The sequence below is a fragment of the Phytophthora cinnamomi genome (assembly GCF_018691715.1).
Source record: "Phytophthora cinnamomi strain GKB4 chromosome Unknown Contig120, whole genome shotgun sequence".
In the NCBI taxonomy this organism is placed as follows: Eukaryota; Oomycota; class Peronosporomycetes; order Peronosporales; family Peronosporaceae; genus Phytophthora; species Phytophthora cinnamomi.
The window spans coordinates 577,905-592,383 of NW_027151053.1; the positions used below are offsets into that span (position 1 = coordinate 577,905).

General features: G+C 57.6%; 8 protein-coding genes across 10 annotated transcripts; 3 read left to right on the forward strand and 5 right to left on the reverse strand.

Moving 5' to 3' along the window:
• Positions 1 to 90: 90 nt before the first annotated feature.
• On the forward strand, positions 91 to 2,429 carry IUM83_09001 (2,4-dienoyl-CoA reductase; the record flags this gene model as incomplete). 2 transcript variants are annotated; one of them, XM_067933410.1, is made up of 5 exons in its annotated part: positions 91 to 230; positions 310 to 1,085; positions 1,167 to 1,367; positions 1,435 to 2,236; positions 2,406 to 2,412. In XM_067933410.1, the coding sequence occupies 5 exons, from the start codon at positions 91 to 93 to the stop codon at positions 2,410 to 2,412; spliced, it is 1,926 nt and encodes a 641-aa protein (XP_067780967.1). The 2 variants fall into 2 exon arrangements, with proteins under 2 accessions (XP_067780967.1, XP_067780968.1); XM_067933411.1 differs by having other exon boundaries at positions 1,435 to 2,429.
• Positions 2,430 to 2,548: 119 nt separating this feature from the next.
• Positions 2,549 to 3,961, reverse strand: IUM83_09002 (putative E3 ubiquitin-protein ligase UBR7; the record flags this gene model as incomplete). Its single annotated transcript, XM_067933412.1, has 2 exons — positions 2,549 to 3,453; positions 3,541 to 3,961. The coding sequence occupies 2 exons, from the start codon at positions 3,959 to 3,961 to the stop codon at positions 2,549 to 2,551; spliced, it is 1,326 nt and encodes a 441-aa protein (XP_067780971.1).
• A 221-nt stretch (positions 3,962 to 4,182) lies between these two features.
• Positions 4,183 to 5,676, forward strand: IUM83_09003 (the record flags this gene model as incomplete). Of its 2 annotated transcripts, XM_067933413.1 has the most annotated exons (2): positions 4,183 to 4,952; positions 5,328 to 5,676. In XM_067933413.1, the coding sequence occupies 2 exons, from the start codon at positions 4,183 to 4,185 to the stop codon at positions 5,674 to 5,676; spliced, it is 1,119 nt and encodes a 372-aa protein (XP_067780970.1). The 2 variants fall into 2 exon arrangements, with proteins under 2 accessions (XP_067780970.1, XP_067780969.1); XM_067933414.1 differs by lacking the exon at positions 4,183 to 4,952 and having other exon boundaries at positions 5,278 to 5,676.
• A 207-nt stretch (positions 5,677 to 5,883) lies between these two features.
• Positions 5,884 to 6,606, reverse strand: IUM83_09004 (putative thioredoxin; the record flags this gene model as incomplete). The annotated part of the gene is made up of 1 exon (XM_067933415.1): positions 5,884 to 6,606. The coding sequence occupies one exon, from the start codon at positions 6,604 to 6,606 to the stop codon at positions 5,884 to 5,886; it is 723 nt and encodes a 240-aa protein (XP_067780964.1).
• A 333-nt stretch (positions 6,607 to 6,939) lies between these two features.
• IUM83_09005 (2,4-dienoyl-CoA reductase) lies at positions 6,940 to 9,153 on the forward strand (the record flags this gene model as incomplete). Its single annotated transcript, XM_067933416.1, has 2 exons — positions 6,940 to 7,245; positions 7,363 to 9,153. 2 exons carry the CDS (start codon positions 6,940 to 6,942, stop codon positions 9,151 to 9,153), a joined length of 2,097 nt encoding a protein of 698 aa, XP_067781085.1.
• A 56-nt stretch (positions 9,154 to 9,209) lies between these two features.
• On the reverse strand, positions 9,210 to 9,536 carry IUM83_09006 (GDSL esterase/lipase; the record flags this gene model as incomplete). Its single annotated transcript, XM_067933417.1, has 1 exon — positions 9,210 to 9,536. The coding sequence occupies one exon, from the start codon at positions 9,534 to 9,536 to the stop codon at positions 9,210 to 9,212; it is 327 nt and encodes a 108-aa protein (XP_067780966.1).
• A 566-nt stretch (positions 9,537 to 10,102) lies between these two features.
• On the reverse strand, positions 10,103 to 10,717 carry IUM83_09007 (Isoamyl acetate-hydrolyzing esterase 1; the record flags this gene model as incomplete). The annotated part of the gene is made up of 1 exon (XM_067933418.1): positions 10,103 to 10,717. The coding sequence occupies one exon, from the start codon at positions 10,715 to 10,717 to the stop codon at positions 10,103 to 10,105; it is 615 nt and encodes a 204-aa protein (XP_067780965.1).
• Positions 10,718 to 11,552: 835 nt separating this feature from the next.
• Positions 11,553 to 13,891, reverse strand: IUM83_09008 (Isoamyl acetate-hydrolyzing esterase; the record flags this gene model as incomplete). Its single annotated transcript, XM_067933419.1, has 3 exons — positions 11,553 to 12,165; positions 12,231 to 12,278; positions 12,987 to 13,891. The coding sequence occupies 3 exons, from the start codon at positions 13,889 to 13,891 to the stop codon at positions 11,553 to 11,555; spliced, it is 1,566 nt and encodes a 521-aa protein (XP_067780960.1).
• Positions 13,892 to 14,479: the final 588 nt, after the last annotated feature.

The window sequence follows — 14,479 nt, forward strand, 5'->3', positions numbered from 1 at the left end:
GTTCCGATGGTCCATGCGCACGTCGGATTCCGACGTGAGCGACTTCAGTTGCAGCGGTCGTGCCAGTCGACAAAAACCACCGCAGAGACCATGAGCAAGTACCCGCGCCTGCTGCAGCCGCTGGACCTGGGCTTCACGCAGCTCAAGAACCGCGTGCTCATGGGCTCCATGCACACGGGACTGGAGGAGGGCAAGTCGCTCACCCGCCTCGCCGCCTTCTTCGCCGAAAGGTGAGCAGCACTGCAGTAGTCGAACCGCACAACCGCTTCTGGTGGTGCACTCATGTGTATATCGCTCTCTGCAATGCAGAGCCAAGGGCAACGTGGGTCTCATCGTGACTGGCGGCATTGCGCCGAACCGCGCCGGTCGCGTGAGTCCGCTGGCTGCCAAGCTGACCACGCAGGGAGAGGTGAACGCGCACAAGGAGGTGACCCAGGCGGTGCACGACAACGACGGCAAGATCGCAATGCAGATCCTGCACAGCGGCCGCTACGGGTACCACCCGTTCAATGTGGCGCCGTCCGCCATCAAGGCGCCCATCGGCTGGTTCACGCCGCGGGAGCTCTCGAGCTCCGCGGTGGAGAGCACGATCCGAGACTACGCCAGTTGTGCGGCGCGCGCGCGTGAAGCTGGCTACGACGGCGTGGAGATCATGGGCTCGGAGGGATACCTCATCAACCAGTTCATCGTGGAACACACGAACAAGCGCACGGACCAGTGGGGCGGCGCCTACGAGAACCGCATCCGCTTCCCCGTGGAGATCGTCAAGGCGGTGCGTGCTGCGGTCGGCAAGGACTTTATCATCATCTACCGCCTGTCGATGCTGGATCTGGTGGAGAAGGGCAGCTCGTGGGATGAAATCGTCCAGCTTGCCAAGCAGATTGAAGCGGCAGGCGCGACGATCATCAACACGGGCATTGGCTGGCATGAGGCTCGCATCCCAACGATTGCAACGAGTGTGCCCCGCGGCGGATTCTCGTGGGTCACGCAAAAGATGAAGGGCGAGGTTTCCATCCCGCTTATTACGACCAACCGCATCAATATGCCGGACGTTGCGGAGCAGATTATCGCTGATGGCCACGCAGGTGGGTCCACTTCTTGCTTTTGAGCAAGAGAGAGTGGATATGTTAATGTGCTCATCAATTTGCTCTGGTGTTGCTGTGTAGATATGGTGTCCATGGCACGACCATTCCTCGCGGACCCGGAATTCGTTCGTAAGACCGAAGAAGGACGAGTGGACGAGATCAACACGTGCATCGGCTGCAACCAAGCGTGCTTAGATCATACGTTCAAGGGAATCACTGCTAGCTGCCTTGTGAACCCTCGATCAGGTTATGAAACTATGCTAAACTACACGCCAACTGAAGGTAAGCCGTAGGTTACAGTTCTCAGCTTGTGATTCATTACTTAACCGTCCCATTATCCATGCTACAGATGTGCAGCGTGTCGCTGTAGTTGGAGCTGGCCCTGCTGGGTTGTCCTTCTCGACGGCAGCAGCAACTCGCGGTCATGAAGTGACCTTGTTCGACCAAGCCGATGCAATCGGTGGCCAGTTTAACATGGCCAAGACAATTCCGGGCAAGGAGGAATTCTACGAGACGCTTCGCTACTTTGAAAAGCAACTGAAGCTGAAGGGTGTGAAGGTGAAGCTGGGTCAACGTGTTGAAGCAGCGGATTTGGCTGCAGGAGGCTTTGACAAGGTCGTCATCGCTACGGGTGTGCTACCGCGCGAGCTCAAGATTCCTGGCGCGGACCACCCGAAGGTACTGAGTTACATTGACGTTCTGAAGAACAAAGCGCCCGTGGGCAAAAACGTTGCCATCATCGGTGCTGGTGGCATTGGATTCGACGTTGCCGAGTTCATCACTCACGTGGGCGAATCTACGAGCTCGAGTGTCGATGCTTTTGCTCGCGAGTGGGGCATCGACACAACCAATTCGGTGCGTGGTGGCGTGGCTGGCGTCAAGGGAAGCATTCCGCCGCCTCCGCGTGAGGTCTACCTGATGCAGCGTAAGAAGACAAAGCACGGCCAGGATCTTGGCAAGACAACGGGATGGATCCACCGACTGTCACTCAAGCACCGTGACGTGAAGATGATCGGCGGTGTGTCCTATGACAAGGTCGACGACGCAGGACTGCACTACACGGACAAGAAGGGCCAGAAACACGTGCTGGACGTGGACAACGTGATCGTTTGTGCCGGTCAAGTACCTCTGCGCGAGCTCGAGAAGCCGCTGCAGGAGAAAGGGGTCTCAGTTTTCCGCATTGGTGGTGCCGATGAGGCCGGTGAGCTTGATGCAAAGCGCGCAATCGATCAAGGTGCACGGCTGGCTGCTACGATCGAGACGGCCAAGCCTGGGGATCTGCTGAAGGCTGAGGCTACGCTGTCGGCGAAGGTGTTCGAGTTCTTAGGTAAGATTCAGCAGTAACATGAACGCTCAGTGAACTTATAGTATTGGCACTTCGAAGTAGTCGTTATTATGGGATCACAGCGACAGCAACATGAGCCTTTACCTGCCTCCACTCTGTCCCGTGGTTTTCTGTCACTTTACTCTGTTTTCTGCCGCTTGGCCTGGTTCATCCCCTCAAAGAAACTCTTGATGTCCTCTGCTCGCACCGTCTTGCCGGCAGCCGCGAAGCCTGCGAGGTACTGCTGGAGATTGTTCTTCATGAGGCTGTAGCCCATGGCAACTTCAACTTGCTGCTCGTGCGTTAGCTTGTTCGCGAACGCACGTTGAGCGATCTCCTCATCAGACGCTGTCTTCTTCTCCCTCGCGCTGGCTTCGTACACGTGCAACGAGTCTTCAGGGTCCAGGAGGAATGCAATGCCATGCTTTTCAAACAGTGCCACGCACGACGCGCATTGGCAAAGCTCATTGCGCCACTCGCTCGACCAGAAGGTTGGTCTCAGAGTCGTCGATCCTTCCGCCTCCAGTTGCTTCTGCTTGGACTTAAGCACGCACTCGGTTGTCTTCAGCTTGTCAGCATCCCCACTTGCTTCAGTAGGAGCATTACCTCCCTCCTTATCCTCAGTATCCGGGCTTTCCACTGTGTAAGCCAACAGGAACGGGTGCTTCTTCATGCACTCAAAGCAAATGAGCTCGTCGAAGCTCTCCGGAGACACCGTGTTGCCGCTATCCGAGGCAGCATCAGCAGCAGTGTCCTCGTCAACAGGTGCCTCCTTGTCCGTCTCAGTCTGTGACGTCTTGTTCTCAGCAGCGGGCGCAGATTCAGCTTCCTCTTCACTCGCAGGCTTCTCGTCCACGTCTTTGGCAATGTGCTCTTCGTGCAGCCAGTCCTCGCAGATGACGCACTGCACCATGACCTCCTCCGTCGTGCGCTCCGGGTCCGGGTACGGGCGGTGGCAGTTGCAGTAGAGCCCGCCGTAGTTCTGCGAGTACGTGTTGCGCGGGTTCGTCTTGGCCTTGTCCGTCTCCAGCTTGCACGGGTTGCCTGGGAGCAACACAACACAACACAACGCAACCCCTGTCAATAATACGCAACTTAACGGTGCTGCAATTGCCTCATATTGCAACGCACCGGCTGGGAACTTGCCGTTGCCGCAGTCGCAGCGGAAGGCGCGCTTGGTGTAGAGCTCCACGAGCTCGTGGTCCTGGTGGCAGTTGTACGTGCAGGCCAGGCACACGCCCGCGCGCGCCTCGGGCCTCTGCAGCGCGTCGGGCGTGCACGTCATGCAGGCGTACACAGCCTGGCGCAGGTAGCCCATGGGGTAGCTGCAGTGCGTGTCGCTGGCGTCGCCCAGCACGGCGTCCGCCGTCTCCGTCAGCTGCTCGTTGTGCTGCAGCACCTCCGACAGCGTCACCACCTGCTCCTCCTCCTCCTCATTGGCTGCCGTCTGCTGTCCGTTGTCTTCTTCTTCACGCTCACGCTTGTTGCCCGCCACGCTCGCGTCTCCAGCAGCAGCAGAGGCGGCTGCCTTGACGTCGCTCAGTTCTCCCATCGGCGTCGGTTGGTCAGTCGGTCAATCGAAAAGTGAATGGGATCAGAAGGTGATCAGAACTTTGGCGCCAAATATACCGGTTCAAGTCTCGAGTAGGTATCCTGTACTGATTAAGTTTACATCGATTGTATACTTAGTGGAGGAGGAGTGTTGATTGGCGACGCTTGAAAGGCACAACTGTACTTGGCGCTGTGGTGCTGACGGTGTAGAGTGCGGCGGCGATGGTGTTCTTCGTGTGCGAGGGCTGCAATGAGACGCTGAAGAAGAACAAGGTGGACGCGCACGCGGGCCGCTGCCGCAACTGCTGGGCCGTGAGCTGCGTGGACTGCAGCGTCGTGTTCGAGGGCAACGACTACGCGGCGCACACGAGCTGCATCTCGGAGGCCGAGAAGTACGAGAAGAGTCTGTTCCAGGGCGACAAGAACAAGAGCAAGCCCGGCAAGAAGCAGACGCCGCAGGAGCGCTGGATGGACGTGGTGCAGGCCGCCACGTGCCCCGAGGACCGCAAGCTGCAGGACGTGCTCACGCGCATCGCCGGCTACGACAACGTGCCCCGCAAGAAGAACAAGTTCGTCAACTTCGTGTCCAACAGCCTCGCGCTGCGCGACGCGGCGCTCGTGGAGCGCGCCTGGACGCTCTACGAGACGGCGTTCAAGGCCTCGGCGCCCGAGAGCAATGAGACCCCCGCGGCGACGCCTACTGCTGAGAACGCCAGCAAGAAGCGGCCAGCGGAGACGGAGAGCGAGGAGGCCGCCACTGCTGCCAAGAAGAGCAAGACAGAGGACAAGCCCGTCAAGTGGAGCAGGCTGATCAAGTCGGCGCTGAAGAACGCCGGCAAGGAGCTGGAGATGGACGCGCTGCGGGAGCAGGTACTCAAGCAGATCCAGGACAAGGCGCTGTCCTCCAAGGGCGACAAGGAGCTCAAGAAGGAGTTCAAGGCCGCCATCAAGGACAGCGACAAGTTCGCGGTGGTCGAGGTCGTGCGGCTCAAGTGAGGCACATAAAGGCATGTAGACTTCTATGCTAAAGCGATATACACTTACACGAGGAAGGAGTTAGGTTTTTCGCCTTCACCTTGTTGCCTGGCCATTCACCAGAGCTTCTTCTAGCCGCTTGAAGTGATGAAGTTGCTCTGGAAGTTCAAGACTCGTGCTGCTACTTTCGCGTGAAGAGATCGGGCACACTCGATCCTGGGCTTTGCTGCCAGCAGTCTCGTTTTCGCTGTTATTAATTTAATAGACTGGAGGGATTCAGTCTGCAATTCGCCATCCCCAGTCCAAGCCTCGCCTGCTTCGTCGTGTGGACTGCTGTTCAAAATGCGTGTGAGCTTCGTTCTGCTGGTGGCCGTGGCCTCTCTCCTCGTCAGCAACGACCTTGTGTCGGCGACGCCTTCTTCGAACCTTGTCACCGTGAACGATAACAACCACAACGCGAGGTCTCTGAAAAGCCACAAAACCACGAGCGTGCTGGCCGCGGACGAGGAGCGGGCGGCCGAAGAGCGCGCGGCGCAGAAGATCATCGACGCCAAGATCCTCGCCAACATCGAGAGCGACCACGCCTACGCCAAGCAGGTCTTCCGCAGCTGGTTGCAGAACGGACAGAGCAAGGAGGACATCGAGAGCCGCCTCAAGACGTTGGGCCTGCTCGCCAAGTACAGCAACGTCGTCAAGCAGTACGGCCAGTACCTGACGGTCCTCGAAAGCAAGAACGCATAAGCGGGTCACCCATGTGTGGCTAGCTCACAGCAAATACTACAGCCACTCTTGCTCTGACAACGTCCGTCCAGCAACTCGCCTTCTCCATGCCAAATAGTACGTTTTTATTGTTTTACCATAAGAAGTTGCGCTGGACATCCACAGCATAAAGGCGGGCGGTCAGCTCCCCACAGACTGCTAACCTTCAACTCAACGCGCAGCAAAAAGTTACGCCGCCGCAGCGTCCGCCTTCGCTGGCTCAGCCTCACTCTCCTGCAACTTGTCCACAGGCGCAGCCTCCTCCTCGTTCTTCTCCGCCTCCTTGTCCGCCTCGTTAACCACCTCGTCGTCAGCAACTTCAGCGTCCGCTCCATCCTCCACCACCTCAACAGTCTCCTCCGTCTTGTCCGCCTCCTCTGCAGCCTCGTCAGCAGCAGCTTCCTCCTCCTTCGGCGCCTCAGAGACCTCCTCCTCCTCCGTCTTGGCCTTCTTGGCCGCCTGCTCGTCACTGGCCTCCTCCTCGTCGCGCTCCTGACGCTTCTTGGAGTTTCCCTCCTCCTCCAGCTCCGCAGGCTTCGCCGCTTCCTCCTCCGGCGTCTCCTCCGCCTTGTCGGGCAGCGAGTCGGGCGCCACGAGGCCGCGCACGAAGGAGTCCACCTTGTCGAACTTGGAGCTCGTGTAGTCGCCCGCGCGCTTGCCGTCGCGGTACACGCGGAAGTGCGGGTAGCTGTCCACCTCCAGCTCCTCGCAGAGCTTCTCGAGCTCCTCGGCGCTCACGCCGACGAAGTCCGCGGCGTCCGCCAGCTGCGCCGCCAGCTCCGCCACCTTGGGCGCCACCAGCTTGCAGCCGCCGCACCAGGGCGCCGAGAAGCAGGCCACGAGCGCCTTGCCGCTCGAGGCGGAGGTGGCCACGGCGGCGTGAAAGTCTTCGGCCGAGGCGATGGCAAGCATCTTTCACTCAAACGTTTGTGTTGCGGTCTTTGACTTGGGCGGCGCGCGGCAAATTGCGGAATGAACCGGATCGCGCTTGGAGCTGGTGGGTGCGTTGCCTTTCCGCATACAAACGCCAAGTGGTCGGCGGCAAAGGGTGCAACCGGATCTCTTTTTCGCGCTTGACATACGTCAGTCAAGTCAGATTGGTTCGAATCGCATTGCGCCTTTTGGCGGGAAAAAGATCGGCCCGCCACCCCAAGTTGGACTTCATGTTCACACAATCTATACACAACCTACAAAAGGCAGTTGCGGTGTCGTAAGAAAGAGGCCGGTGCATTGCTATCTCCACGTATGGACGCGTTCTCGCAGCCCGCGGAAGGCGCCGCTGCGATGGCCGTCGACACGGGGGACAGGACGCCGCCCAAGGGCGGCAAGAAGCAGCTGGTGGCGTGCCGCATCGAGGCGCACAAGATCCAGAAGCGCCTCTCGCCCAAGAAGAAGGCGCTGGACCCGCTGCGCTACCTGCCCGACGGCGGCGGCTACTACGCGCTCTTTTCGGTGGCAGCGTACTTCGAGGGCGAGCACGACGAGGAGGCGGCGGAGCGGCGGCACGTAGTGCAGCGGAGCTACAAGCAGTTCAGCACCCTGCATTCTAGAGTGCGTACTCGGCAACTTTAAGTGGTGTTAAATGGGGGGTGGGGGAACAGTGTTGCCTGTTGCATTTTGGCTGGTGCTAACCGAAAGCAACTTCGGTGTGGTGTGTACCCATTTTAGCTGTTGAAGACGTATCCCAAGTCCAACTTGCCCAAAGATTTGCCCACAATGCGCAGCAAGCGATACGACAATGAGTACATCGAGGAGAAACGCGGCCAGTTGACGGCGTACTTGGCCCAGTTGATGCAAATCCCCGAAGTGAAGGCGTCCAATGTCCTCCGCGACTTTCTGGAGGCGTCCAGTGCAGTTGAAGAGAGCAGCGACGACGAGGACGGGCTATTGGTGCCGTCGAGGATGTTGGAAGGACTCCCCGGCACAATTGTCACAGTGAGGGCCGGCCAGTCCTTTTCCGTGACGTTGCCGCTCAGCGCTGCTGGAGATGTTGCGTCCTGGCAATTTACCACTAAAAAGCACAACATCGGGTTCAGTGCCACGTTCGAGGGGGAAATGATCCGTGCGTATTCGCGCGAGGGAGCAGATGTGAAACCGGTTAAGGGGTTTTATCGGTGCACCGCCCCCGGAACGTGTACACTTACGTGGGATAACACGTATACATGGAGTAAAGCAAAAGTGCTCATTTACTGGGCAGAGGTGGAGTCGCACAATGGAACACCGCAGCATAATGGGCAACTCCCAGGAGCGCACGATAAATTTGCCTCGGTTGATGGCAGTGATGCTGCGTCTACCGGTAGTGGAGCTATGTCGGATGCGTCAGAGCTGGACAATCGCCGGTTGGGTTTTATTGAGCACACTCGGAGTAACTCAATGCATCCCCGACATATTGTGAACTCGTCGATCTCGTTGCTATCGAAGCCGTTCGTGCATGGCAAAAATGGCAATGAAGATGGTTCAACTCCAGGGAAAACTCGTCATTTGTTGCCACGAAGGACGTCCGTGCCTACTGCCAACATCCCTAATGGAATGCAGACGACCGAGCACGCCATGCCCCCCGTTAAAGCGGGCTCGCTGATCATTCAGCGCAGCGTGAAGTTCCGGGGACGCAATTGGTACCGAAAATGGTTTGTTTTGGATCCGCGCAAATGTGTCCTGCGGTACTACGATTCCGAAGCTGCTGCTCGTCGGGGGCTGTCACTTGCCAAGCTCAACTTGACCAACAAGCACGCGTCGTTGGCCATCACCAGCAGTTTGAGTTTGGACGCAGCTCCCACCCCGTACATGTTTTTGATCCGCACCAAAAAGCATTGCTGGAAGATTTGCGCGCCTTCTCAAAGCGAGTACAACGAGTGGGAGAACGCCATTTCGACTGCTATCCTGACAGCACAACTTTCGCGTCGTGGCCGGAAGAGCAAGAAGGCGATGCTGAAGGCTGCGAAATCGGCGGCAGTGCGAAAGGATTCTCATGCCAGCGAGTCTGATGACGACACACCGACCAGGTATGGCGCGGCGCCGGATACCGATTGCAATGCTGAGGCGACTATGGAATCATCGCTGGACCACGATCGACCACTCAGCCCCATTGAAGAGTCTGACGATGACGACGATGAGTCGGATAACAAGGAAGACTCGGACGACGACGACGAATCGGAATCGGACTCTGATGACGAGCTTCACGAGGGCGACGATTTTGAAGTGGTGCAGCCTATCGTGAACACTCAGTCGCTTGTGGAAAGTGAGACTGAGGCCATCGGAAGCCTCCCAGATTTGCAGAATCTCCCACTCGAGTGGAAGCTTGGCCTCGCAGCCGTGCTGAACGTTGCGCTCCTGTCGGTGCGCTCAGCCCCCGCTGTCGTCATTGTGCTCGTGCTGTTTGCCATGGATTGGTTCCTGATACTCAAGTACATGAAGCGGTCAGATGACAAGCTGGGCACTTCGAAACCCAAGACTGAATAATTTAAACACTAACACGAGAGGCGTGAGCATTTTTGTATCCACGATAAGACCGAGCATTACTGTTTCTTCTTCTTGTCTACGTTCTTGGCGATCAGCTCGAAGTAGTCCGGGTGTTCCCAAGCATCCAAGCGCTTCGCCACAGTTGGGAATTCCTTCTCAATCGTAGTGAGAAGTTTTTCAGCGACCAGTGCGTGGCCCTTGACGTTGAAGTGCAGTCCGTCATACTGACACGCATGGCGCTCCTGGTCACTCAGGTCGTTCATGATGGTGTGGAAATCCAACGCAGGCACCCCCAAAGCGTTCGCTTCTTCAATGCACGCACGCGCGTACTCCGCCACTCCATCATTGGAGAAGTCCAGCTCCCCATCGGACCACACCTCCATTCGAGCGGAGTCATCCACTGCCGGTGGAGTGATCATCAAGATGGCCGCCTCTGGAGCTTCATCTCGAATTCCTTGCACGATTTCGCGAAGGTTGACGCGATACCTTGCAATCGGCACATGCAACGCGGCCTCGAAGCCCGTAGGTAGCGCCGAATCATTGCCACCGAGCCAGATCCCTACGAACGCTGGGGGTTCGGGCCAGGAGGCCAAGTCTCTCTTGAGACCCGGTAGAGCGTGGCGGACGAAGATGTCCGTGCTGTATCCGTACAAACCCCGCACCACCACGTCGGCGGAGCGAGTGTAGCGGTGCTGCAGTTGACAGACCCAGCCGCCGAGATCTGGATCCGTGCCCTCTTGAGTCAACGAGTCTCCGAGCAGCAGAATCTTCGGACGATGCGGTGTTGTCGAGGACCTCCGTGACCCGATCGATGTCACGCTGGACACGTAGCGGCCCCCAAGAGGCGATCGGAGACGGCGGAGCGGCAGCATGAAGGGGGAATCTCCTGATCCGCAGATAAAGTCTGGACTGTCTAGGACAGCCAGGCTACGTGACTTCAACCGACGAGTCATCGCCCGCGCATCCGCACGCTGGTGAAGTCCACCGTAGTGCTTTCTTCCGGTGTCCACGGATCGGTCTCGACCCAGTCCTCGAAGCGTGGGAACTGCCACCGGTCAAGCTTACGACTGAGCTCGGGGAAGTCGGAGTTGATTTTGTCGCGGAGCTGCCGGTACACCTCGTCGTTCCCCGTCTCGTCGAAGTGCAGTCCGTCCACGAGCAGATCGTTGCGCTCCGACTCGGACATGTCGTTGAAATGCGAGTACAAGTCGAGCACTGGGACGCCGAGCTCACTTGCTATCTCGACGCAGGCGCGGGCGTACTCCCCCGTCACTTTGTTGGAGCGAGAGACCAAGCCTTTCTTGCGGCCTTCCTCATTCATGGCATTGGTCTTCTGCACCTCATCGTCGACGTGTGGCGGTGTTACAAGTAGAATGCTGGCGTCGGGCGCAACCGCCTTGAAAATCCGCACGAGCTGGGCTAGATTGTTCTGGTACGCTGCCATGGGGACGTGTTGCTCCGACATACTTCCATCGGGTAGTGCGGCATCGTTGGCACCAAGCCAGATCGTGACTAGCGATGGCATGTAGTTTCCACTCCTGATCTCGTCTTGGATAACGGGCATCGCGTACTTGAGATACCATTTGGTGTTGTATCCTGAGAGTCCACGAGACACAATGTCGACTGAACGTCTGTGGTCGCTCTCCAGCAACGTGAGCCACCCCATTGACGACGGGATGGATCCTCGTTCGGTCAGCGAATCCCCGACAAACAGCAGCTGGGGCCGCAAGCGAGGACGAACGGCGAACCTGACCATGACGCTCTCCCATGCCCCCAATGACCATGCGACGAAAGCACCGAGTGCGAAAAACGCGAATAATGTCAGCTTGGCGTTGGAGAACCTAGCGGCTGCACGCATTGGCGGAGGACGCGACATTGACGTTGACGGTGGCAGTGGAGACAGCTCTGAAGACTCCGACGACGAGGGTGGGGAATTTGCAGAGCTTGACGACTCTGACGGCGACGACAGTGTCAGTATTTCAGGAGAGTACGCCATGGCGACCGCTCCACCAGCAGCGCCGTGTGGAGTGAGGCTCAATGGTGAGATTTCCGAGTGCGACGTCGCTGGCGCTGCGCGTCCGTCACCATCGCTGGAGAAGAGTTCCGGACAATCGAACACACGAAAGCCTGTTCACATGTCACTTCAGCCATGCCAATGCAGAAACATTCTTCAAGAACGCTTGGCGGTTAAGGTAGCATGAGCTAATATCTAAACTCCTTTGCTCATGCTTCGAATGCTAGCTGTCAAGGTGGGTCTGGCGTGCAACATTTTCACTTTTGCGGCTTGTTGAAGTGAGTCACCGCTGTAAGCATCGACTGTAGAGATTCTCTGCCAAAAAAGCGCTACTCCATCATATGTAATCATGTTCTAAGCTACGGCAAGTTATTTGACAAGTTCATTAGTTCGCTGTTGTGGTGGTTGCTTTTACCGGGACCCACGGATCCGAGTCGACCCACGTTTCATAGCGCGGAATTTGCCACCGTTCGAGTTTGTGCGAGATGTTCGGGAATACCGAGTCGATTTTCAGGCGGAGCTGCTCATACATGTAGTTGTTGCCCTTGCGGTTAAGATGCAGCCCGTCTTCGAGTATATGTTTGCGAGTCTCATCGGTCATGTTGTTGAAGTATGTGTGCAAGTCTAGCACGGGAAGCCCCAACAAGTTGGCTGTGTCCACACAAGCTCGAGCATAGATCCCCGCCATCTCGTTGGAATGAGCAACCATACCTTTCGTGGCGCCTTTGTACTTCTCCGCGCTCTTCTGCTGAACGTCGTCATCGACGAACGGCGGAGTGATGAGTAGAATTTTCGTGTCGGGCGCCATCGCTTTGAAAGCATGAACGAGCTTGACCAGGTTATCCTTGTAGTCTTCGACGGGAACATGCTGCGCCACTGCAGCTCCGTTCGGCAGAGCGGCATCGTTGGCCCCCAGCCAAATTGTGGTCAAAGTTGGCATGTATGCCCCGCTAGATATTTCTCCCTGGATGACCGGTACTCCATACTTCAGATACCATCTACGAAAGCCAACCATGAAAGGTTAAGACAAATCCACCTCGCCGCCAAGTCTCACGTGACCTACCTGGTGTTGTAGCCCGAGAGTCCACGCGGCACAACATTGACCGAGCGCCTATAGTCGTCCTGCAGCAGAGTTACCCAGCCGTTCGTCTTGGGAATTGTCCCCTTCTCGGTCAAGGAGTCTCCGACGAGCAGTATCACGGGGCGAAGTCGAGGACGGATGCTGGTCCTTTGAAACACGGCCTCCCACGCGCCGAACGACCACGCAATGTATGCGGCGAGGGCAAAGAAGGCGAGTAGACTGCGCCTACTTTTGGCAGCCGAGCTGCGAGGTGGCATCGGCGGGACTGACAATGGAGATGGCAGCTTGGGCTTTTCGGGAGAAGCGGCCATGGTGATCAATGTCGAAGAGCCGGCTGCAAAGCTCACCTCTGAGGAAGTCCAACGACAGGGATTTCGACAGTGAGCAGTGCTCACTGAGCACTGATGGCAAATGGCACTGGTTCACCATCGTTGGGATGCAGTCCCGGCTGCTAGGATTACTTCCAGCCTGGCGGCGGAGGTTCCGGATCATCAGACCACAAGCACATGAAGTGGTGATTCGCCTTAGTTTACCCTCGCTGCAATCGTAAGAGAACTGGCACTCTAAGGCACAAGTTGCGCTCACCTTCGTAACAATGAGTCTCCAGCAGCACATATTGCAATGAAATCGCCCGAAACCCTGGTGCTTACAACGACATCTATTGTATAACTTAGCTAACTGTGCGTTCAATCGTTTCGAAGACTCCGTGTGGTGCTGCTGGCCTCGTCCGGCACCCACGGGTCGCTCTCGACCAGTTTGCCGAACCTGGGGAGCTGCCACCGCTCGAGTTTGCGCACGACATCGGGGTACTTATCCTTGATTTTGTCCAGAAGCTGGTCGAACATGAGCTTGTTGCCTCTCGTGTTCAGGTGCAGCCCGTCCTCGAGCAGGTTGTTGCGCCTCCACTTGGGCATGTCGTTGAAGTACGTGTACAGGTCCACCACGGGGAGTCCAAGGTTGTGCGCGGTCGCGACGCAAACCTTCGCGTAGTCGCCGGCCGCTTCGTTGGTGCGGTCCACCAGACCCTGCTTGTCGCCTTTACGTTTCATAGCACGTCGCTGCCGTGCCCTGTCATCCACATGGGGCGGCGTGATAAGTACAATCCTGGCATCGGGGGCCATGGCCTGGAATTCACGGACAATTCGGATCAAATTGTCGCGGTACATCTCAATGGGGACATGTTGCTCCGAGTTGCTTCCGGTTGGTAACGCGGCGTCGTTGGCACCGAGCCACAAGGTGATCAACGCCGGCGAGTACGTGCCGCTCATGATCTCCCCACGGAGAACCGGCATGGCATACTTGAGGTACCATCGGGTGTTGTATCCCGAGAGTCCGCGGGGCACCACGTTGGCCGAGCGGGTGTACTCGTTCTGCAGTAGAGTGACCCAGCCGTTGATCTTGGGGTTCGTGCCCCTTTCAGTGAGCGAGTCTCCGGCCAGCAGCAGCACGGGGCGGAGCTTGGGGCGCAGGCCGCTGTTGATGAGAATCGCCTCCCAGGCGCCCAGCGACCACGCGATGTATGTGGCCAGGAGGAAGCAGGCGAGCACGCTGCGCTTGGTATTGACCGACGGGCTCGTAACGGAGACCGGGAGGCTGAAGGACACAGGAGACGGCTTCGTGGGCTTCACGGGGCTGGCGATCATGCTGGCTGTCGGCCCGGCGGAGCGCAAGTTCGGCAGTGACCTGCGAGGCGCGACATCGGACCGTTCGGCGGCCATCACTGACGTTTGATGATGCCCCCTCCCGCTTCTCTTGGGATCTGTCCTGTACATGTACCATATACATGTGTACACAGTACATGCACATGTGTACCTGTGGGGCAGGCCACGCTGCACAAGAAGAGAAGGAGACACCAAACTCTTTGCAAGTTGAGCGAGCAGCCTCTGCATGGTTAATCAATTGTCCTTGGTATCTAGGCATGGTGCGTTGCGAACATCATTGTTCAAACAGCGACTGCTTGCACGGAGCGCTCTGAGAGCACTGCTCGCTGCCAGCGAGCGATCCCGCTGATCGATGGTATGGTCACCATTGGTATCAGCCGGGTGTGACACTTCGTGATGCAGCAGGAATTGCACCCGAGCTCTATTAGCGAAACGGGGCAGCGTTGCAGACCAACGTGGCAGCTTGAGTCAAGTCTTGACTGCGGGCAGGAACGGTTGGCACCGAGGCTGTGCAGGACACATTTGCACGGCAAAGTTTGCAGAGATGGAAATCGCACTCCATTTGAGCCG